The 24,676-nt window shown below is 44.0% G+C and overlaps 1 protein-coding gene across 1 annotated transcript in view; it reads right to left on the bottom strand.

Annotated features, from left to right (window-relative positions):
• Nucleotides 1-24,615, bottom strand: part of AADAT (aminoadipate aminotransferase) — a 33,446-nt gene extending 8,831 nt beyond the window's left edge. The window contains exons 1-11 of the mRNA XM_004696122.2: nucleotides 24,445-24,615; nucleotides 23,708-23,876; nucleotides 21,440-21,572; nucleotides 12,712-12,786; nucleotides 11,181-11,390; nucleotides 8,069-8,134; nucleotides 5,361-5,443; nucleotides 4,269-4,365; nucleotides 2,982-3,043; nucleotides 1,939-2,003; nucleotides 29-135 (exon numbers count right to left, since the gene is read on the bottom strand). Coding sequence (XP_004696179.1) covers nucleotides 29-135; nucleotides 1,939-2,003; nucleotides 2,982-3,043; nucleotides 4,269-4,365; nucleotides 5,361-5,443; nucleotides 8,069-8,134; nucleotides 11,181-11,390; nucleotides 12,712-12,786; nucleotides 21,440-21,572; nucleotides 23,708-23,876; nucleotides 24,445-24,511 — 1,134 coding nt within the window. The 5' untranslated portion in view covers nucleotides 24,512-24,615. The remainder of the gene's footprint in view (nucleotides 1-28; nucleotides 136-1,938; nucleotides 2,004-2,981; nucleotides 3,044-4,268; nucleotides 4,366-5,360; nucleotides 5,444-8,068; nucleotides 8,135-11,180; nucleotides 11,391-12,711; nucleotides 12,787-21,439; nucleotides 21,573-23,707; nucleotides 23,877-24,444) is intronic.
• Nucleotides 24,616-24,676: the final 61 nt, after the last annotated feature.

The raw sequence follows: 24,676 nt of genomic DNA, 5'->3' as shown, positions 1-24,676 counted from the left end.
AAAGGACATTCCTTTCTCTCCACTTTACCTGATTCTTCATGGCTTTTTCTTCAATCAGTTGTTTTGTATCAGAAATGCCCTTGACTTTAATCCACAAAAACATTCCCCCAGCCGGAACATGCCATTCCGCCAAATCTGCACACAGAGAAGAGGATCACTATCTGGAGCCCTTTCAGATGATATCAAATATCAGCCTCGCGGGAGCAGCACATTGTAAGCTAGTATCTCTGAACAGTTTCTCCAATGGTAACATGTTAAAAACAGAACTTTAAAATGTTCTGGCTTTTATCTCAAAAAGCAAGTGAGCTGGGGGCGCCAGGAGAAAGGAAGGAAAGGAGAGTGTGTGGGTGTCTCTACGAGGCAGTCAAGAAGTGGGGTGCCTGGATCCCTCAGCGAGGACGACTTAGGACCAATGTGAGCACGGCTGCTTGAATTTTACAAGAGGGTTAGTTTCTTCCAGTGTTTCCATAAGTCCTATCACTCGTGGAATCGCTAAGAAAGCCAATGAATTACAATTTGATCAGAATGTAATTATTAGGACAGAGAAATCAAGGAGGAAGGATAATTATTTCAGGTTTAATGACTACCTGTTTGAAAAAGAAAACTTTCTGTTAATTAAACCTTCAACACTCTTCAAAGTGGGAACCTACCACAAACTGCCATCAAGTTGATTCCAGCTCACAGAGACCCTACAGAGGGTGTCTGCGACTGTAAGTCTTTACGGGAGCAGGTAGCCTCAACTTTCTCCTGCAGAGTGGCTGATGGGTTTGAACTGCCAACCTTGCAGCTAGCAGTCCAACACGTATCCAACAGCACCACCAGAGCTCCAATTTCAAAGCGGTAGGATCTTATGAAAAAAGTTGATGCTGAGAACGAGTTGATTACTTTTGATGTTGCATTATTATATCAATGAGCCCTGGTGGTGTATAGGTTACACAATGGCTAACTGTAAGGTCAGGAGTACGAATCCACCGGCCTCTCATAGAGGCAAAGAAGAGGCTATCTGCTCCCATAACCAGAAGGCTGCTAACCAGAAGGTTGGCGGTTCGAACCCACCAGCTGCTCCAGAGGAGAAAGGTGACAGTGTGCTTCTGTGAGGATTACAAGGCTCGGAAACCCTCGGGCAGATACACTCAGATCTGCTCTGCTTTATGGTTGCTATGAGACGGAACAGGCTTGTCAGCAGTGGTTTGCGTTTATTGGATTATTCATACCCAAAACATTTTTGATACCACTAACATCGTGTAATTCGTTTGACTTTTTTCCATAATAGAAAATCAAATTAGAAATAGATAACATTAGACTTTTTGAAAAATGAGGTGAATGATTAGGAGGCAAATAATTTGTAATGACAGATTCGCCTTAGATCATTCCAGTTTGTCTCTATCCTGTCTACTTTGAAAAGGAGCATACTGTTTGAAAACTTCTTTTATTTGAGGCAAAATTTTGAAACAACCTTAAAACCTTTTGTGTTTAGACATTATTTCTCTTTAATTATGTACCTGCTGCTTGATTTTTAGACTAATTTGATCCATTTTTTCAAGCCAGAAATTCTTGGAGATGAATAAAACAGAGGTTGGCAGAAGTGTGCTAGAGTTTGTAGTCTATTATTTCTGAGATCATTTATTTGTAGGGTAGTGTTTTCTTGGCAAGACTATTTGTAGACCACTGTTTGACACTTCCCCCTAGGGGCGGGGAGGGAGGGAGGGTGCACAAAAAAAATACACTATCATGGATTACACAACCATAATACAAGCATTTTTAATTGCCAAGGGGGTGTTGAATAATTTTTTTCTGTAAAGGGAGAGGTAGGCCAAATAAATTTGGAAACCTGTGCATCAGACTCTTGTTTCATTTCCGGGGACTGCTAGCAGTAGTAAGCAGTGCTGACCACCGCTCCTGCAGCTGATCCCAGGGATGGGATGTGTGTCCACTTACCACTCAGCCACTTGTTGGCAGCAGCTACCATTGTGTCCCGCTGGCTCCTATAGAACTGAATAACCCTAAAAGAGGGACATGGTGACAGGGACACCGTCAATGTACTGATGACAGGTATGCAAATGATTCTGGGATCTCATTTATAAACATTTGTCTCTTATCTTGGTTAAAACGGTGAAGGTTTAATATGAGAGCAGAGCATATATATTCGACTTAGCCAAGGGTAAACTTTTACAGTTGCATTTTGGTCTTCATTTTGAAATGAGTTAGTAAAATGAAAATGAATAAAGCTTGTATGAGCCCCTAATAAAATGTTAAAAAACAAAACAGAACAAAACCCACCAAAAGTCCAAAAAAAACACAAAAACACACACACTGCAAAAAAAGAAAATGAATAAAGCAAAGTAAATTTCTGAGAGAAATGTAGAACTTAAAAACAGTTCTCATAGAAGTAGCAGGATATGTCCTTTTTTTTTTTCATTTTCCAAAATAATTGTTGTCATTTGTCACGAAGGTGAACTTTCCGGGGCAGAGAAAATACTGTTTAAACGACGGACACACAGACACTCCCGTTTTCCTCGTTGTTCGATGGTTAGGAAGTGCCCGGTTTCTCTAACTGAAGGAGTTCAGAACTTATGCCACAACACTTGTTATTTAGGCAAACTGTGTCCTCGTGTACCATACTTGAGCCATTTTTCTGTGTCACGTGCCCTTCGTGGTTGGCGGATTCAATAAAAGACTCAGTGCATATGCATGTGTGTACCCTCTAGCCAGTTCAGTAAGTGAATCTTAACCTAGCGAGGATTATAGATGGTCTCAGCTTTCAAATTCTCTGCCCTCTGTCCCAACCTTATGCTCCTGAGAAGACTTTCTAGGTGCAGAGTGAATAAAATACAAAGACTTTTTGCTTCTAATAGGCTGTTCCTGCTGTCCCTCTGAGGACACATTGGAAGGGAGAATAGTAAATGAACACCCTCGGTGTGCACCGTGCATGCACTGGGCTCCTAGGTGATTCATGAGCTTTTAAGCTAATGACCCACTACCTCTGTACGTGATCCAGGAAGCCCTCTTGTCCCCACTGGTGCAGAAGCTGTGAGACCAGAAGCTGAGAGAGAGAAAACAGTAATACACATCATGGTTTATCCTCTAAGCTGTGCTTTCTTTTTGACAAAAGTCAAAGCAAATCACTCATGGTTACATGTAATCCTCCATAAGATATCACATGCTGAACCCAGCTGTATGAATGGTCAGTGATTAATAATGTTAATGAATAACAAGGGCAACAACAATCAGAATCATAAATATGGGTGCAAGACTTGTGATGTGCCGGGCACTATCCTAAGACATTATTAATATGTTTTAACTAACTTAATCTTTAGGCAGATTATCATTCCCAGTTTACGGATGTGAAAACGGAGGTGCCAGGGTAAAGTTCACTTTGCAAAGGCACACAGCTAGTGTCAGCGCCCACGTCGACATCAGATCATGCTTTGCTGCTGCTCTAAACCTCTAAACATGTCATAGATATTTAAAGTGGTATAACCTACATAGTTAGGGCATTATCTCCAAATACATTTTAGATGGGGAAGTTCGAAAAGTTATAAGTAGATAGTGAGGTTTTTGTTGATAACAGACTTTAAAAACATATGAACTAGTCCCAGCCTGATAAAACGGAGGGCGATTTATGGACATTAGGTCTCTACAGAAGCACAGCATCACACAGACTTTTCTATTCCTTTCCTGTTCTTCAGGAGCAGTTTTACCCCTGAGATCGGATTCACAAGACTGCACTGGGAAGGATGGGTACCAATACTTTCTCAAAGCTTGTCAGGAAATAGAAACATTCTCAAAAATGATTTTCCCTTTATTTTAGTTGAAATATGTTCCAACCAGTGTCTTTTGGAGGGGGTAGTACATGTGTATGGGAGGCAAATAATTAGTCACTAACAGGTTTGAAATCTTAGCTACCACCACAGATCCCAGGACAATGAGTACGAATTATGCTCCTTCACCAAGCTCAGTCCCATTTTCATTCCAGCAAAGGTTTTATGGATTTCCTGGACCATTTGCTAGGGACACACAATAAAACATTCCCTGACCAGCAAGGAATTTGGTCTATGCCTCAAAAGAATATCAGGTTAATTCAACTCTCGCTTACCTTTTACAGCAGATATCTGAATCTGGTATTTTAATTAAGTCCATATTGGAGTTGAGATTCAATAAAGTTGAGATTTTTTCCCCTTATTGTCACTATAACTCAACCTTACTTGACAACACGTATTGTCTATTCTGATCTGATAAGATCATTCAATTTCCTAAATTATCCTTACCTGTGTAAAAGTGTTGGGATGCAGTCCTGAAACTTGTGTGTGTAAGACAATTCTTTCTATCAAGGGTTTTGGACCTGTTATAAACCCTATTCTCAACCTACACAAAAAGAGAAAAGGCATGCTTACTGAATAGTAACAGTTATTAGTCACACATCCACATAGATTAATGATCAAGATGTTCTACTTTACTGATTTCATTAGGACAAGACGGGGGACCCTAACGGACAAACTGATCTACACCAGCGGTTCTCAACCTGTGGATTGCAACCCCTTTGGGGGTCGAACGACCCTTCACAGGGGTCGCCTAAGACCATTGGAAAACACATATTTCCGATGGTCTTAAGAACCAAGATACTACTCTTCTGTCCGTGTCCAGGCGGGTCCGCCCACATGCAGATACGCCCACATACGAGTACCCGGAGTGAAGACTGTTACCCATGCTACACCATGCTTCAAGACAACATTTCATTTATTTGTCATTAGAAATAAATATTTCACAATAGATAATTACATATTATATTTTGATTCATCACTATGCTTTAACTATGCTCCATTTGTAACCATGAAATTATATCCTGCATATCAGATATTTACATTAAGATTCATAACAGTAGAAAAATGACAGCTATGAAGTAGCAACAAAAATAATTTTATGGTTGGGGTCACCACAATATGAGGAACTGTATGAAAGGGTCACAGCATTAGGAAGGTTGAGAACCACTGATCTAGACATTTAAAATAGTCTACTAAAACTATTTCTTACTGAAAATGCAAATTTAAATTTAAGAATACACTTAACATGTAATGCAATTCTGACCTAATATATTTCCAACTGTGTGTGTTCACCTATCAATAGAAAAATGTGAACAGTCCCACCTTCACTTTAGGGTGATGGTGCGTGAGTGCCTTTGATTCCTGGTGATGGGAGGGGGAGGAAGAGTTTATGTTCACGTCAGTAATCAATCTGGTGTTTTAAGGCGGATGGAACACAAGTATCTTAAATTTTAAAAAAATGTGTGCACTAAAAGATACTATGGTACAGTCGCCTAACTCTTTCATACAAACCCTTCAGCGAGAGATGCAGGGCCTTACCCAGAGGAGAGCACTTTGGAAAATGAGTCAGCTCTGATGACGCGGCCATCAATATCCATGGAGAGAAATGTCGGTGCCCAAGGCTTCAGGTGAGACACAAACAAACCAAAAACAGAAGGTTTCAGAAGGCTGATCTTCACATGCAAAGACTTTGCATAGAGAGTGGACAGGGCAGGGTGTGGGGGTAAAAGTTGCACAACCAGCTCTCTAATACCTTTACTTCACCCCGTCTGAGAGGAATGTGCAACCGCGAGGTCACTTCTTAGCCTCTGCCTCTCCTCATGGATACTTCTGTCCAACACACACATTATGCTTTCCCCTCGGTGTTTTTCCATTTGCTCCAAACCAAACCAAACCAAACCAAACCAAACCAAACCAAACCAAACCAAACCAAACCAAACCAAACCAAACCAAACCAAACTCACTTCCATTGAGTCATTTCCTATGCATAGCTGTGCTACAAGGCCGGGTAGACTATCCTTGGGGGTTTCTAAGACTGTCGCTCTTCACAGGAGTAGAAAGCCTCATCTTTCTCCTGTGGAGCAGCGGGTGATTTTGATCTGCCGACCTTCTGGCTAGCAGCCCAAACATCATCATCATCATCATCATCATCAACAACAACAAATCCTTTTTGCTCCAAGGGTTGGACCAAGGAAAACGAGCTTGGACAAGATCAAAATGAAAAAAGGCAGCAGCATTCAGGATGATTTATAGAGACAGTGGAGAGCCTGAGAGCCAGCTAGAAAGATAAAACATAAGCAAACAAATAACCACGAACATGGGGACGGGGAATGCAGAGGAGAGATCTAGTCAGTGTAGAACACTGATCTCAACATCTGCTTTTGAAGGAGACATACAGGTGAAAGGGAGCCCAGACCGTGCGAGGGTTGGGAGGGGGAGGAGGCAGGTGAGAAATCGGAGTTCTTGTCTCCTTTTAGTTCATTGAAAAGGGCAGGATTCAGGTATACAAGGGGGATTCAGAAGTTTGTATACAGCGGCAGTAGGCCACTGGAGATCCCCTTGCAGAGGGGTCTCGGGGAGGAGATGAGCCAGGCAGGGTGCGATGTAACAATGATGAGAAATACAACCTTCCTCTAGTTCCTAAAGGTTTCCTCCCCGCTCCCACTACCATGACTCGAATTCTATCTTGCAAGACTGGCTAGACCAGAGGAGGTACACTGGTACAGATAGGAACTGAAAATACAGGGAATCCAGGATGGATGAGCCCTATAGGACCAGTGGTGTGAGTGGCAAAACAGGGAGGGTGGAGGGAGAGTGGGTACGAAAGAGGGAACCAATTGCATGGAACTGTGTGTGGCCTCCTCCCTGGGGGACAGACAACCGAAAAGTGGATGAAGGGAGACGTCGGACAGGGCAAGATATGACAAAATACCCATTTGTAAACTATCAAGGGCTCATGCGGGAGGGGGGAGCGGGGAGGGAGGGGAAAAATGAGGACCTAATGTCGGGGGTTTAAATGGAGAGAAAATGTTTTGAGAAACGATGTACAAATGCGCTTTACACAATTGATGTGTGTATGGATTGGGATAACAGTTGTATGAGCCCCTAATAAAATGTTAAAAAAAAAAGATAATGGAATTTCCCACTAAGCGTTTGAAGCCACCTCCCCACCTACTGCAAAAACAGATGGGGAATGCATGGTGTTAGATTTCGAGGGCTCAGGCATTAGGACTCTGTCCCATTACAGTGTCCACGGAAAAAGCCATAAACATGAAAAGAGGAAAAGAATATGGAAACCATTCTACAGATAAGATCTCAGAAGTAAGTGATAAGGATGGCAGGCATAGGGAACGCTGCCTTGAAGGCCATGTTCCCATCTTCCTGGTGGACATCATGTCCACCACAGTCCTCTTTCTCCTTCGGCTTGGACACAGATTCTGGATCCTACCCCAGATTTCATTTCAGTGAGCCACTAGCAAGGGACTAAAGGTGACACTCATGATGAAAGCCATTTGATAGCCCTGGTATGATGTTTAAGGAGCTATGGACTAAAACTTGAAGTTCAAGAAGATTATCAGTTCTGAATACATAGTACAGAGAGCCAGTTACTATTTTAAGGGCAATTTATTTCAGGAACGAGCAGTAGTACAGAAAAAGGAAATGTATTGATTCCTTGATAAAATCAAAAGATCCCAAACTGAAATTCACTGCCATTGAGTTGATACTCACAGTGAACCTATAGGACAGAGTAAAATTGCCCCCCCCCCCAACCCCCCTGTGGGTTTCTGAGACTGTAACTCTTTACAGGAGTAGAAAGCCCCATTTTTCTCCTTTGGAGTAGCTGGTGGTTTTGAACTGTTGACCTTGCAGTTAACAGCCTAACCCATAACTACTAAAAACTGAGGTGGTAACAAATACATACAAGGAACCTGGGTTAGCACAAGCAGCTTGCATTTGACTGCTAACCTGAAAGGTAGTGGTTTGAGACTGTCTAGTGGCTCTGTGGGAAAAGGCCTGTCAAATTACTTCCACAAAGATGACAGCTAAGAAAATCCTATGGGATGGCTCTATTCTGTAGCTTATGGGATCCACGGGAGTCAGGGGCTGACCTGGCAGCAGCTAACAACAACAGGTGCACAGGAACAGTTTGTGTAAATTAACGAATGGATTAGTTCTCACTCAGTGGCAAAGCTCAAACCATCAGAGATCGTGCGAACATTCAGAAATTGGCTCACATCCTCACTTACCTTGCTGAACTGGAGAAAAAAGTAAGGGTCGTCTTCTATGATGAGGAAGTCGTACTTTCTTGCCAGCTAAAACGATTAAAGTAAAATATACTTATTTCCCAAGGACTACCTGGGATTCGAATCATTTGGAACCACACATTTTTAAACTCATTCAACAAGTATTTGTTGAACTTGATAAAGCAGAGGGCGAAGATGAAAAAAAAAGGGCGGGGGGAGGACCTCCATGAGGTGGGTTGAATAACAGCTGTAAGGCTGGTCAAAGTCTGGTGAGAACCCAAGTTCCCCTGTGTTTGCCCCCAGTCAACCCTATAAAGTTTTGCCCAAGACTGCTCGTGTGAAAAGTTCTGTACAAATGGGACACAATGTATCTTTGCCAGAAACCAGTGAACTCGGGACCTTGACATCCACAAAGGAATCACTGAACTATTAAGTATGACAACCAAAAATGAATACTGGGAGCTTTCATGATGCCAATCAGTCAAGGAAACCCACCCTGTGTTTCCCACCTCATTTCCGAGCCCATTCCTCATGGCTGTCTACTATATAAAGGCACTGGTTCCTGAGCACGAGACTGATGCATGTTACAGCCACAGCCAGGGATGACAGACTGTTCTATCTTGACTCGTCTGCAGCCAGGCAAGTTATAAACTTTGCTGTTTGCAGCCCACCTGGCCTGGTGACTGAATTGAGTCTCTTCTCTTGATTTACAATAGTGCAGCAATGAATTCAAATATACCAAGGATCATGAAGGTGGCATGGGAACGGGACTGTGTTTCATTCTGCCTGCTGTACATGAGGCTGCCATGAGTTGGAGCTGCCCTGATGACAACTAACAACACTGTGATGGGCAAATGAGGATGAGGAGGTACAGAAAACACCAAAGGCTCTTGTCTCCTGGAATTTACATGCAGAGTCTCAGAGTCTCTTATAATGGGAAGCAGGCTATACATAAGCCAATTTGTAGCAAAGAGAAGAAGAGTAGACAGCTGGGTCTTAAGTCCCAAGTAGATAATGAATGCTGTGATGTGTGAGAGACTCGTAGCAACCCTGCAGGATTGAATGAGTAGATCTGCCTCTGTGAGAGCCTAAGATTTTTATGGGGAGTAGAAAGCCTCATCTTTCTCTTTCAGAGTGGCTGGTGGTTTCAAACTGCTGACTTTGTAGTTAGCAACTCAATGCGTAACCCACTACGCCACCAGGTTGCTATGAGTCAGCATTGATTTGATGGCAATGAGTTTGGTTTGATGTGAGAGAGAAGGGAGAGAGAGAGAGACCAGGCAGCTATTTCAGGTTGAACCCTTGTGAAGCCTTCTCAATGAGCAAACAATGGAGCTCATAGTACAAGAAAGAGCTAGTTGTGAAATATCAGGGAAGACTGAAGATTCCAGACTGAGGAAAGAATGAGATCAAGGGTCCTAGTGTGAGAGGAAAAAAAAAAAGTCATGGAATGTTTAAGGGATACAAAGAAGTTCAGCATGGCCAGGGCAGTATGCATGGCTGGAGTAAGAATGGCAAGAGGTATGATCAAAGAATAGAAGGCCAGATTGGTTTTGCTAGGCAGATAGGAATTTGGATCTTAGTTGAACTACAAGGGGAAGCTACTGGAGGGCTGTAGACATGGGGGTGAGAGGACTGGCTTTACATTGACAGTGCAGCAGAACAAATTGTGAAAGATCAAGAATGGAATGGAGTGGGTCAGGGTAGTGAAGGTGTGCTCAAATTAGCTCACTAAGAAAAGGCTTTGGCCTTTTTCTTAGAGACCATACTAGATAAGGGAAGGGTGGAGGCAGAATCCACAATATGGAGTGATTTGGGTGGAGGGAGAAGAGAGAAAGGAAAGTTATGAATAAAGGGTAATTCTTCATTGAGCATTATTTATGGAGACGAAGAATGTGCAGATGGAAAATGGGCACCTACATAAGATTGAAGAAGTATTGGGATATCAATAGAAAGTTGCACACAGAACTCTGGAATTCAAGGGCCAGGTTAATAGTAGGCAATGTAGAGTTATCACTACAGAGATGGGAAGTTTTAACGACGAGTGTAGATGAGGCTGTCTGGGTGAATGAAGGAAGAGAAATCTCAGGACAGAGCCCTAGAGAGTGTGCAAAATGAGAATAAGACAATAGTTCAGATTTTTGAAAGGGCTTCAAAGAGTTCATGGAAAAATCCCATTATCTTTAAATTACATTTTCCCCGTAACCTTTTGAAACCCTCTGATATACACATATACAAGCATGTGTGTGTACATATGTATTACAAGCAAAGGGAATTGTTTTAAATCTTTCTTATGATTCCACTACCTGTGATTAGATTCCGTATAGCATAATATATGTGTTGTGAAAGGCTAGGGGGCAAAGTCAGGTGCATGAAAGAGACTTCTCTGAAGGCATGGCTTTTATTTGACTTTAAAAGAGTTTCTGTATACGTCAATATGTGCTTGATACGTCTACTTCTCCATAGTGAGAAGCCAGGCACTGTGGATGGGTACCTATAAGAAATCTTCTAAAGAGAACATTCTTCTTATCTTACAGACCTGCTTTGTGATCTCAAGTGTGAAGGACTAGGAAGAAAAGGCAAGTCGAAAACAGGAAAAAAAAAACCCATGAAAATCAAACTTGGGGTCAAAGATCAAATAATCATATAAAATTTAACACCAGCCCTTTTTATAAAATAACATCAATTCAGGGAAAAGATAAAAAACCTCATCAATAATTAACAAAGAAAACATTTACAAAATCTCATCAATAGTTTACAAAGAAAACCTCTACTGTGTCTAGGGAGCCCTGGTGTGTCTGTTGGTTGCACGTTTGGGTGCTAACAGCAAGGGCAGCGGTTCAACCTCACCAGCTGCTCCTCAGGAGAAAGGCAAGGCTACCTGTTTCTGTAACGATTTGCAGCCTTGGCAACTCGAAAGAGTGTTGCTATGAGCTGGAACCAATTCAATGGTTGTGCGTTTAGTTTGGGTATTGTGTTTAAATGTATTGGAATTCTTGGCATAGATGATTTCTTTTTATTAAAACTAGGTAGGCAGAATGGAATTTGTCCAACAGTCTTCTAACAAGTTCAACAGAGACGGGAATGCAGGCACAGACACAATCCCCTCAGATACCTCATAGATTTCCTTTTTGCGGTCCGCTGTCAGTGAGGTTCCAGTAGGGTTGTTGCCGCTTGGGACAGTGTACAGAAATTTCGGAGTCTTTTTCTTGGGGTTCTGCGAATCTTCCGGTTTCCATTTAGAAAGCACTTCTTTGAGGGAATTTGGAACAATCCCATGTTCATCATTGGACACATTAATAATGTTACAGCCCAGTGGACGCAGCTGTTGAGTACATTAAAAAAAAAAAAGAAAAAGAAACCTCAAGATTCAGACATGATTACTGTACATCTGTCACCAATGTTTCTTATATTGTCAACATTACCCCCAAATCTATATGAACCTGTACTCGAGTCCAAGCTCCGGAGGGTGGAGGGTGTATAGTTTCATCCTACTGTTCTCCTGGGGTTGGTCCTACTGTTGTTGAAGAACAGCCCGCTCCTTCTTGGAGCATGGACCCTACTTCTCTGTCTCACTGATGGCAGGGTTGGCTGTGGGTCGGACACTGGCCGACAAACTGTGAGCAGATGTGACGTGCCTCTTCCAAGCTGAAGCTTTAAGAACCAGACCCACCGTGTCCAAGAGAGAGGAAGGTTCCATGACCCTTGGGCTAGAAATGAAGATGGCATGGAAGGTAGCTGATCTGAGGTGGATGAGAAGCGTGCGATCACATGAGGCATACACCTTGGTGGCAGGGAGCCACTGAGAGACTGGAGTAATTTCCTACATCACATACCCAAGCCTTTTTTGACTGGATTATCTTTAACATTATAATGAGAACTGGTTCATAAAGGAAAGGGCAGAACAAAACAAAGAAATACCAAATGAGTTGTCCATGCGGACTCACGGTGGCCCCTGTGTGTCAGAGGACAACGATGCTCCAGTGGGTTTTCAAAGGCTGGTCTTTCAGATATGATTACCAGGTCTTTCTTCTGAGAGTCCTCTGGGTAGACTTAACTTCCAACTTCTCTCTCAGCAGATGAGCGCCTAACTGTGCGCATCACCGAGGACTCCTACGTGTGCTTATCGATCCTAAAGTTTGGTGCCCCAAATGCAGGAATTCTCAACCTACCTGTCCGGAACACTACAAGTTACACAATCGACTTCCTTACTTCGATGTTCCAGTCTCGTTATTTTAACACTGGAGTGGGTAGTTTTACTTGTAGTACATTTGTTTATCACCACATCAAATTCCCATATAATAGAGTTGTGCTTATGCAGAGGGTAATAAAAAATAATAAGGAAAAACAAAGATTTTATACATTCAGAAAACTAGACATGATTATGCCCAATCTCATTTCCTTTGGTGAATGTTACTCTGTGTACTTGCTGACTGACGGCTCTTGTGAGCCTAGCCACACCATCGGGATGTATGTCTAACACAGAAGGTGCATGGGACCTACTTTACATGCATCATTTCATCCTGCTTACTGATGAAAGTTGTCAGTGAATTTTTCCCGGGGGACAGAGATGATTCTAAATGTGGGGTCATTCCTTCTTCATGCTTTTAAGGAAGAGAGGCGCCTCTTGCAAAGCGAGCACTCACCGCTTGCAGCGTTCCCGAATACGCAGGCTCATCTAGCATGATGTTGTCTCCGGGACTAATCAGCATTTCAAACACCTAACGAAAGACGCACACGTTAGCTCATATAGGGTCCTTTCCATCCTCAGGAGCCCCTGGTGCAGCATGAGCTCACTCAGATCCGAGGGCAGAAGTTTACAACCTTTTTATATAAAGCATCAGACAGTCGAGATTTTCAGCCTTGTGAGCCATGCAGTGGTTCTCTCGCACCCTCCGGACTGTACTGCTGCCGTGCCAACAGCCAGTGGCAAGGTGTGCGTGGGGGCCTGGCTGTGTCTTGATCAGACTTCATTTACAAAACGAGAGAGGCTAGATTGGATGCTCGGGCCATAATTTGCCAACCCGTTTAGGGTAATGTAAAAAAAATTACCTGGTTTGGTTTCTATAATTCAGTTATTCCTTTTAATCCTTATTTTGTGTGGGTGGGGTGGGGTGGGGATTTTACTAAATGTCTACTGTCAGCAAAGCGGGAATCCTTGGGGGTACAAATGATTCATGGGTTTGCTAACAGACAAGTCGGCAGGTCAAGGCTACTCAGGGGTGCCTCGGAAGAAAGGTTTGGTGAACCTTTTCTGAAGAGGCAGCCATCGAAAAGCTCTCTAAAATACAAGTGTGTTCCGAAAGCCATGCTGCCACCATGAGCTGGTCTACCTGATGGCGTCTCATCCCCCGCCCCCAGAGGCCAGGCCTATCAGCAGGGTTCCGGTGGGTCAGAGCCGACCTGACCGCGCCCAGCCACACCCCCAGTCCTGGGTGTGCTGCCTGAGAGAAAACGGTATGCACGACAGATGGTTTTCACCCTCACAGAACTGAGAATCCACCGAGAGAAGTGGGCATTCATTGAAGTCTCTCAAATACATGTTTCCTTAAAACCCTACACGAGTGGGGCCATGTACAGAGGCGGATGGTTCTAGGAACTCACTGTAGGCTGACCGGCCCTGCTCGGAGGATTCAAGGAAGGCTCCCCAGGGACGGTGAGCTCAGAGTGTGGGGAGTGACGGCAGGGACGTCTGGAAGAAGCAAAAGCCTTCTGTGGTTTCGGGCCGAACGTGAAGCGGAGAGGGCACTGCGACCAGGCAGAGGTGGCCAGAGATTGTATCGTGCAGGCCCTGGAGCCATGGGAGCCTGGCAAGAATTGGCAGCACCGAATGAGAGAGGGGGTCACACAGGGGCAGCTATGCATGTTGAAACAACTCTCCCTGGGTGAAGTTTAACAAAAATGAAGACGGGCAGATGTGCAAAGATGACCCGGAGAGTCACTCCTCTGTCCTGTCGTGTGCGGAAAGCAGTTACGAGCAAGGCGAAGGTCGGTGCAATCAAGTGGAATCAGGAAGAGGCGTCAAAGATGATACGCTTTGCGGCTGGAGAACTAGATCGCTGTGATGCGCTAGATCCCTGAGGAAAAGAAGATGCTGAGCGCGGGTTTTAGGGCGTGTTCAGTTTGAGGTGAACTAGGACGGTGTCTGGGAGATGGAGGGACAAAGGGACATGGACAGGAGAGGAGCCGGCACAGGACCTGTAGTACATGGTGACCACATGGGTGTGAATAAAGGTTTCAAGGGCGTGTACAGACGAAGGAAAGAGGAGGGTCAAGGGCAGCGCCCTGCCCGGAGGAGCTGCAGTAAACGAAGACTGGAGGTCCGGGAGGCTGACACTGCAGGGAAGCCTGAGCAAGTTGCTGCAGGCCAGCCTCGCAGTGGGTGCCAGCGGCTGGAGGGGAGAGTGTTTCAGCAAGGAGTGGGAGGCCAGCAGGGAGCATGGGGGAGGCAGGGGGCAGTAAGAGTGTAACCCATCTTGGGAAGTTCTACAGACAGTCCATGCCTGCTGACATCATTGATTTCTTTCTCTACCTAAATCAAGGGGTTGATTGTGAGCACGTCATACAATCACAAAAGAACCCCTCCCATCTCGAGAAGCTTCACAATCCCAGTTCAAGCGTGCCCTTCCTATCATTTGTAACACTGTGCATCTCATGACGCACAGATCTGTTACCAATGGTGTCTGTTCGCCATTCTGGCCTGGGATGTCCGTTTGGCCTTTTGTGAGCTGTTGGTGTCCTAGGACAAACTGTTGTTCTCTGGAAAGTGTGTCATTGATTCTTGGGCTTTACAGGCCACCCTTGGATCAGGACAACTGCTGGGGTGGCATGTGCAATATCAACAGAGCAAATGAAAAATGGAATTATATACAGTTTCCATGTCAGTTAGGAGACATGCGAATGGAAAATACTCCCAATTTCAAGAGAGGAGGGTTTTCTTCTGGCATTACTGTTGAATTGCTATAGATAGAACAGCAAGAGCCTCAAACAACAGCTCTCCTGGGGAACACAGTCAAAGACATACTAGACAAGATTCTCCCCAAGCTTGCCTGCAGAAAAACAAATGATTGGGGAGGGGGGAGGGAGGGGGAAAATGAGGAGTGGATGCCAGGGGCTTAAGTGGAGAACAAATGTCTTGAGAATGATGAGGGCAATGAATGTACAAATGTGCTTGACACAATGTATGGATGTATGGATTGTGATAAGAGTTGTATGAGCCCCTAATAAAATGATATTAAAAAAAGAAAAGCAAATGATTGATATATCTGGCCACCCATGCAATATCCCTTCTTCAATATGACCGATGTTTTGACAGAAAAGAAAAATCATTCTGAGCATCTCTCTGGAAGAAACCATTCAGATTGTACTTCCTCACAACATGAATTCTGCTGACGTGAACTTTTAAAATATCAGCCCATGGGATCATAAACAAATGCTTCTCTCCATGCAAAACCTAAAACAGTAACTATTTCTTTTTTTTTTTCAAAACTAAATATAGGAAGAGGGAGGAAAAATGGTGAAAACTTTCATTGCTACAAGATGTTCTTGTCTAATAAAAACATCATTCAAACCCAGTGACATCCAATGAATCCCGACTCACAAGGACCCTATTTACAGTTTCCAAGGCTGTCAGACTTATGGGCGCAGCCTGTCTTTCTCTCCTGGTGGGTTTGAACAGCCAAACTTTCAGTTAGGAGCCTAATCCACAGTGCCATCAGGGCTTCTTGGAAATGTAATGAAAACTTCATTAATGTTAACAAGGTTACAGTTTTCATATTGACTAAAAACAGAAAAAAGAAAGTTGCCCTGGTTTCAAATAAGTGAGTTTTATTTGAATCAAGATGGAGAGACTGATTAGAAGGACTCGTTATTCAAGAAAAAGGACAGGTGAAGTGGAGAGCCATGGGACAGCCTCCTTAGTGTGAAGACACCCGAGCAGATGCTGTGTCCGCGCAGTTCCTGAAGCCAGCTCACGGGCGCTCGGTCAGCCGATGCAAACTAGCAGTCGAAGCCTGAAGCCTATACTTTCTCAGTCAGAGTTTACAAGACTCAGCAGGAAAACACGAGAAGTCAACCAACCAGAAACTATGTTGCACATTTACAAGAGCCTCGCTCTGACAATTATACATTAGGTTTACTATGTTAAAATTTTATATCCCTTTTTACTCGTCTTTAACTAGTTCTTTTGTTATCTCTAGACTTTACCGTGTCTGTTTTGAATGTCCCATTTGACTGTTTCTATACTATTATCCTCTCATTAATTTTGACCTGAGGTGGTTTTTAGCTTACAGAAAGCTCAGGTCTGTCTGTGGTTTGGGCTGTGATCCTAACTGCTGCCCTCACGAAGAGGATCCTGAGTTCCCTTCCTGCGAAGACCTTTCCAACTTTCAAGATGAATTTTATTTCCTCTCCAGACAGGAGGCCCCATTCAAAGTTGAATTACCTTGCAGACATCAAGGCAAGAGTTCTCTCAGAATAACACACTGCTACCTCTTTTAGAATTGGCATAGATAATTTGTGGAAATGGTATAAGTTAAAAGTATCACCGTCCGCCTGGACAAATAAATTCTATTCCATTTCCTTCAGATCTAGGGCTTTAACCCTGTTTGGCATGAAGTCTCACACACACACACACAGAGTGTAAAGGTCAAGTTAATTCCTCTTGCTAAGAGGAGCTTCTGCAGGGACCCACTGGGCTTTCCACCAGTTGGTTTTCAGAAGTATGTGTAGATTACCAGGCTGCTCTTCCAACTCTGCCTTAGTCTGGATGTTCAGCCAAAACCTGCTGACCACGAGTTACCCTGCTGAGATGTGAAATGTAAGTGATATTCCATTGACCATTAAGTTGGCTAAGGATCAAGCAGCACTTCACCCTGCTAGGTTTGTCCTGTGTTGGAGCTCACTTGATAGCAACTAACAACATGAGGACGGGCGTATGTCTGACCTTCCTTACTAACTATTAACTAATTGGAGGCAAGAGTCACCACACACACGTTTATGATGAGCACTACATGAACATATTTAAAGTGCCTACCCCAATGGCCTGCTATGTAGTAAGTGGTTAGTAAGTTCCAGCTGTTATTAGCTATTGTCAGAAAGATGGGCTAACCATTAACTATGACACAACAAAATCACGGCTATTGACAGATAGGCTTCAACACTGAAAATGCCAATCCAACATCTTTCCAAAGAGCGGGGCAAGTTGCTGAGTTATTTAATATCTGCAGTTAGTTTATCCTTGCAGGCACATCAGAAAGCAGTGATCCTGAAAGTGGAATATTGTGAGGATGCATGGATGGAGTTTTAAAATGTCTTTCAGTAGAAGGTGTTCTGGGTTAATTGTGCTCCCCCAAATATCCAAGTGCAACAATTGCAAGTTCTACTTTCTGTTTAATGATAGAACACAATGAAACCAAGTTCTCTAACATTTTATAACGCGGACCACCTCTCTTCTAGGGCCCCAATAAGGGTCATAATCTTGGTTCTTGTACATGTTTTAGTCATAACCCTCATACTTGTAAATATGACCTTATTTGGAAATAGTGCCTTTGAAAATGTAATTAGTTAGCAAGAGGACATACTGAAGTAGCCTTAATCCGAATGACTAACATTGTCATTATTAAAACAGAGACCCACTGACAAATACAAGAAAGAAGATGGCCATGTGAAGACAGAGATAAAACGGAATTCTGTTGCTTCAATCCAAGGACTTCCTGGGACCACCTAAAGCCAGAAGAGACAAGGAGAGCTATTCCTTTAGAGCAGTGGTCCTCAACCTTCCTAACACCACCACCCTTTAATACAGTTCCTCATGCTGTGGTGACCCCCCAACCACCAAATTATTTTCATTGCTACTTCATAATTGTAATTTTGCCACTGTTATGAATCAGGTGACCCCTGTGAAAGGGTCCTTTGGCCCCCAAACAGGTCGCGACCCACAGGTTGAGAACCACTGCTTTAGAGTCTTCAGGAAGAGAGCCGTCCTGTCTACAATTGAGAATTGGATTCTAGCCTGTGAGAGAATAAATCCCTGCTATTCTAAGTCATGCAAGTTATGGTACTTTGTTACAGCAGCACTCGAAAGCGTACAGATTTTGGTCCTGGGAAGTGGGGCGACAATAACCAGTGCCTAACAAGGAGGAGTGGCTTTGAGACTGGGCAATCTGAGCAAACTGGAAACGTTTTGAGGCACAGGGCAGAAACAGCCTGAGTTGTCGAAGAGGTGGCTGGTGGAAATACAGACATCAAAGGCACTTTTGGTGAGACCTTAGAAGGAAACTACAAACATGATGGGCACTGGAGCAAAGGCGATCCTTGTTATAAAGTGTCGGAGAATGCGGCTTAAAATTACATTCAGTCACTGGGCAGGAAGTAGAACTTACAATTGATGAACTTGGATATTTAGCCAAGATTTCCAAGAAAGTGTAGAAAATGTGACCTGGCTTCTCCTGGCTTTTAGGGCAATGTAAGCAGGAGACACTACCAAACAGAAAGTAACCAGCGCTTCAAGATGTGAAATGCTCCCAGCTTATCCATATTAAAACAACAAGACGGCTCTGCAGAGAAGACCAAGTGCAGGACTGAACTAATTGCTGTTTTGTTTTTTTCTTGTCACAGAAATTAGGCATGTGAATGATGGAGCAAAGAACTATCTCAGCAGAAACACTGCCAGCTGAGCTGAAGCAACCAGGGACGGGCCCAAATGAAGGAAAGGTGCCACTTTTGAGATGCTACAGATAGAGAAAGATCAATAGAGTCTCTCAGACAGCTGTGAGCATGTGTTACCTTTTCGAAAAAGGGAAGAATGTGGCTCAGAGGTAGGTGGACCTGCTCTTGCTCCTGTGAGCCTAACGGATAGGGGAACACGGGTTGGCTACCATCTCCTCGGTTCCAGAGGAAAGGGTCTCTGGCAAGAGCCAGAGTAAAGAGGTTTGAGCCATCCTGTGCTGAGAGGGTGGGGTTGGGGTCCAGGGTCCAGAGACTAAGGCCAGTGGGCTGTCCACAGACCTCGAGGATAACAGTGAGCCTCAGGGAACTGTTTTCTAGCCTTGACATTAAATGGAATTTGCCCTGTGAGTTTTCACACATGCTTGAGAAACAGGATTCCCTCTTTCCTTTATTTTTTCCCCCTTTTAGAATGGCTCTCCTATGCCTTTACACCATTGTATTTGGGAAGTACTTTGTACATTGTGCATATGTACTTTGTACATTGTATTTTGGGTAACATTTTCCAGGTTTCACAGGTCCACAGAGAAGAAGGAAGTTTGTCTCACAGATGAAAAAGAATCTTGCTCTAGGATGGATTTGTACCAAAAGTTTCACCCCTATTTGATTTAAGTGTTCTAAGAGATTTGGGGTTGAATATATTTACATGTAATTTTTTGACTCAGAGATAATGCTGGAATGGATTAAAACTTTTGGGGGTAAATCCCTTTTGTACAAGGGAAGAACATAAATTGTGGGAAGCCAGAGGGCAGACTGTTATGAATTAAACTGTGTTCCCTCCAAAAGATATACTGAAGTCCTAACCCCTGGTATCTCATTTGGAAATAGTGTCAGGAGATGTAATTAGTTATCTAGAGACCACCGTGGCATAGAGGGAGTCCTAATCCACCATGACTTGAGTCCTTATCAAAGATGAGACATAGACACAGATACAAAGAAGACGGCCAGGAGATGATGGAGACAGAGATTGGAGTTACGCTGCCACAAGCCAAGGAATGCCTGTAACCCCCAGAAGGTGGAGTCTGTGGAGAGAGAGCATGTTCCGCCCAACACCCTAAATTCAAACTTCTAGCCTTCAGAATGGTGAGAAAATACACTCTCTTCTTGTGAGCTACAGTCTGGTACTGTGAAATGATACAGATTTTTCAGTTCTAATCACTTCTGCAATGCACGAAGAGCTCTGAATTTTCAATCAAGTGCGAGAGCTAGATTGTATTACTCAATCACCTTCCTGAAGGAAATGTGAGCTGTGCCTACGGCCTCGCAGCCACCTCTCAGCTAAGATGTAGACAACATGAAAAAACATTTCACCTTTTCTTCTCACACGAATAACCAAAACACTCAAACTCAATGCCATTGAGTCGATGCTGATCCAGAATGCTCTCTGGTGGGATAGTGGGTCGTGTGCTGGGCTGCTAACTCCACCAGCTACTCAGAGGGAGAAAGAGGAGGCTCACAGAGACACAAAGACTCCAGGATAAGATATGAAAACAAAATAAATTTCAGGATTATTTTAGGTCTTATTGAGGCAAAGAGAAAGGGAGGGCTGGAGGAGGAGACCCAAGAGGGAGGCCAGTGGAATGACTGACTGTGCGAGAGAATTAATCCAGAGAGGCCAGAGGCCCCAATGTCGACAGCGATCCAGAGAAGTATGACCCAAAGGCAGACATCATTCATGAAGTGATGAATGCAGAAATTATGCAAATGAGTGACATGTTCATCTCAGGGGTAAAAGGATACACTCTGAAAATTTTAAAGCCATAATGAATTTTCATAACTACAGGAAGGAACAGATACATCTGCATCTTTGGGCGCTCAGAAACTTGGCAGTGCAGCACTGGGCTTTGGGGCAGCTCTGAGTGGCAAAGTCACAGTGTGTGGGGCTGCTCATGGCAGGGACGGCAGTGCCAACCCCCCAGGCCCTCCACTCTGCAGGAGAACGATGGGCCTGTCTGGCAGCCTTGGAACCCTCCCTAGGGCTCACTAGGAGTCAGCACCGACAAGATAACCCTCTGAAGAATTCTAGTCTAGAGTAAGGGCATAGGAGTCGCCAGGCGGCGAAACAGTCAGCAAATATGTTTTTGTTTTTTCCTATAAGATTTAATAAGGCCATGGGGAGTCCTTCATAGGAATCTTGTTTGATGGACTCATAGCTCTAGGCTGTATGTTAAGAAAGAATGAAATGAAGGGCAGATAACAAAGGGGTCCTGTGATGCAAACGTTAAGCGCTTGGCTGTGGATCTAGAGGCTGGTGATTGGAACCCATTGGGAGGCTCCACAGGAGGAAGGCCTGATTGATGTTCTGCTCTTGCAAGGCTATGGCTTAGAAAACCTTTGGGGGTTGGGGGGGCAGTTCTATGCCATCTAAAGTAGCTCGGAGGTGGAATTGACACCATGGTATACAACCACAATCTTTAACAGTCCTGGTGCCTGGTGGTGCTGTGGGATCAGCGTTGGACCAGGAACCGCTAGGTTAGTGGTTCAAAATTCAGCAGCAGTTTCGTGGGAGAAAGCTGAGGCTGCCTGTTCAAAGATTTACATCCTCGGAAACTCCATCTAAGATCTCAGCAGCAGGGGCTTGGGGTTGAAATGACGATATTATGATCCTACTGAATTCTACCTTGGGATCCATCTTCCTTTCAGTCTTACCTTACAAAGACCGTCTTGGCTGCCAGAGGTGACACATACTTCCATTTGTCCTTGACTGGGTGGATAGTGAATGGTGGGAGGATTATGCAAATGTACCTGTAACTGTTTTAGCCAGGTCAACAGTTCTGGAATTCTAAAACACAAAATGTATTTTTACATTTATTGTAGTAAGAATTATACTACTAGCATACAGGTGATAAATGCTTTATACCAGGCTCTGTTATACGTTCAAACCCTCAAATGTTTTTTGCCAATATTAATATCCCAGTTTAAAAGACGAAAGGTTTAACAAATTCATACAAAGTCATTCAGGGTTCGAATGAGCTGAGATTTGAATCTAGACTTTTCTTTTTCTAAAGCCTGCACTCTTTTATCCTAAACCATTCATTGTAAAATCAATTCTTATCTCTTCATAAAAAGATTTTTTTTTTTGCCAAATTTTAAAATCGTTTTATTAGGGGCTCATACAACTCTTATCACAATCCATACATACATCAATTGTGTAAAGCACATTTGTACATTCATTGCCCTCATCATTCTCAAAACATTTGCTCTCCACTTAAGCCCCTGGCATCAGGTCCTCATTTTTCCCCCTCCCTCCCTGCGCCCCCTCCCTCATGAACCCTTGATAATTTATAAATTATTATTTTTTCATATCTTGCCATAAAAAGATTTTCATAACCAGGTAGAGAAGTTCATTATAAAAGTACTTTTCATGCCATCCAAAGAAAGAAAGGCCTTCTACTATGCAGAGTTAGTCTTGGAAACCCACAGGGGCAGTTCTATGCTGTCCTGTAGGGCTGCCATGAGTCAGCATTGACTATGGCAGTGAGTTTGATTTGGTATTACATACAAAGGTAAGAAAAACAAAGTCTTGCTAGAATACCAGACACCTTTATTAAACAACAACAAAATCAAAATATGAAGCTATTGTTTCTTGACATATCCACCATCCAGGTCTACATAATTCTGAAAACAATGTTTCCATCTCTCTAACCCTTACCCAAAGAATTCCGCATGTTTCCATTCAGATGGCAAAGCTGCACTGTGGCATCCTTGATAGACTCAAATCGTGTTCCTTTAAAATATTCTTTTGCATTTGGGGAACACAAAGAAGTGTCAAGGAGCGAGATTAGGGTTGGAAGGTGGATGAGGTAAGGCTTCCCAACGGCAGCCTCGGAGACCCTTGAAAAATGAGGATGTGCCTTGGTGTGACTTTTCTGGTCTTTTCTCACCAAGGCAGTTTTCAGTTTGCTTAAAATTTCTTCATAATACACCACTCTGCCCTATGTCCTTTAAGATATTCTATCAAGATTAATTTTTTGGAATTCTGTAAAGTAATTGCCCAAACCTTCTGAGCTGACCCCGTTCTACCTTGAATTTAACTGTTATCAGCAGGCAGCCGATCTCATTGGAAGCCTGTGTTTTGATTGGACTTTTTTTGAAGGCACACAAAGGACATGAAAACCACTGTATAATGGAGAGAACTTGCCTGCAGTCATCTGCTAATTGCAGAATGTACTTAGATCGATTTTGTCTAGAATAAACCAGTGCATATATGATCTGGAACCTCATTGACAACAGTTTTTAACTCTGTGTGTGTGTGTGTGTGTGTGTGTGTGTGTGTGTGTGTGTAAGTGAAAGAGACAAGCTTGAAAACACATCCATGGAAAAAATTCCATCATCTTTTAATTACATTTTTTCCTAGGAAATGTTTGAAACCCATATGTATTGTACTCCAATACATTTTCCATCACAGAACAAAGGCCTTGATAACGCATCATTTATATCCGCATTCCATAAAATATCCTTTATCCTTAGAAGAATGACTTTTAAGTTTATAACAAAGAGTGTCTGCTTAAAAAGGGTGAATAGTGATTAGCAAATTATTTTTGCCCCGGATTTAAAATTGCTGCCTCCACTTCCGGGGTCCTCTTTGGCTTCCTTTCTCCCAGCCTGTTTCTTCACCTAGCGGCGGTCTCATTTTTCAAAGACTCCGTTCCAATGGTGCTTCCTTCTCTCAAAGCAGTCCCGAAGAAATTTGAGATGCTAGGTGTTTCTTTACTCTTTGAAAGCTCTTTTCCAAAAAGGTCCCAATAGTTGAACTCTTAAAAGACACAAGTCACTTTGTCAGTTGGCCACAGTGTGATCCAGCACCATCAGAACTACTGAGAACGACTCAGTTCTGGGAGGATATTTTGAAATTCCTTGGAGAATACGGACCGATTTGGTATAGATAATGCTCAGCGACTATCTTTGACTACCTACCCAGCGCTCTGCGAATACTGAAGAGCTCGCTTCATCACGTCTTCTCCAAAGTGGATGGGCTTTCCATTTTCTATGGTGACACTGGCCGTCTTAAAGGGGAACATGTTCGGATTTGGGGACCCGGGAGCCAAGGAGATGAACGATTCGGGGGCCTTGCTCAGAATATCAGCTACAAGAAACATGGAAGAGAGAGAGAGAGAGAGAGAGAGAAACATGTTCACCGAAGACAGTCCTAAGGAAAATAACTCGGTGTCCACTGGGCCGGAGAAACTATCAAGTTCGATCATGTGGAGTGATAGCATCATGGCATCAAAATCAACAAGCGGAGGAACATTTCCTCTTCCCACTCGACTGGTGCTAAGGGTCGAGAGAGTTTGGCAAACAGGACGGCAGCGATCAGGAAAATAGGCAAAGGGCCTCTTCAGTTTGACCCGATGCACCCCTGGACCTGTCACATTTACCGGGCGGCCTCCGCTGACCTGCACGCGTCTCCTCCCTCGGAGGGCCTGGCCCAGCGTAGCCTGTGGCCGTGACCGCTGCCGCCGCCCTTGTAGCCCAAACCACGCCGCGCTCCTGGCTGGTGGGAGTCCTGGGAAATCACGGCCGGTGCGGGTTCATGTGCGCCCCCGAGCCTGGCTGGCTCACGGCCCGTTTTCAAAGGCATCGTGAACCCAATGCTACAGGTGACCGTTGAGACCCCCGGGGCCAGCAGGAAGGGCGCCGGGCGCAGTACTCACTCAGGACGCGGATGGCAGAGGGCTCGCGGGCTGCGCTCGTGGCCGTGAGGAACCGGGCGTAATTCATGGCTCTGCTGTCCCGGCACCGGGCTCCTTTCCCTAACGGACCGGCACTCGGGTGGCGGTGCGTCTGGGTTTGGGTCTGGGTTTGGGGAAAAGCCAAAGAGCGCAGCCAAAGCCCCGCCTCCCAACCCCGGACTCTGGGGACGCCCCTCCCCGCCAGCGCCCCGCC

Source organism: Echinops telfairi, unplaced genomic scaffold (genome assembly GCF_000313985.2).
Source record: "Echinops telfairi isolate 266 unplaced genomic scaffold, ASM31398v2 ScPeMD7_9;HRSCAF=40, whole genome shotgun sequence".
In the NCBI taxonomy this organism is placed as follows: domain Eukaryota; kingdom Metazoa; phylum Chordata; class Mammalia; order Afrosoricida; family Tenrecidae; genus Echinops; species Echinops telfairi.
Note: the sequence above shows the minus strand (reverse complement) of the source record. Positions and strands in the feature narration are given on the sequence as shown.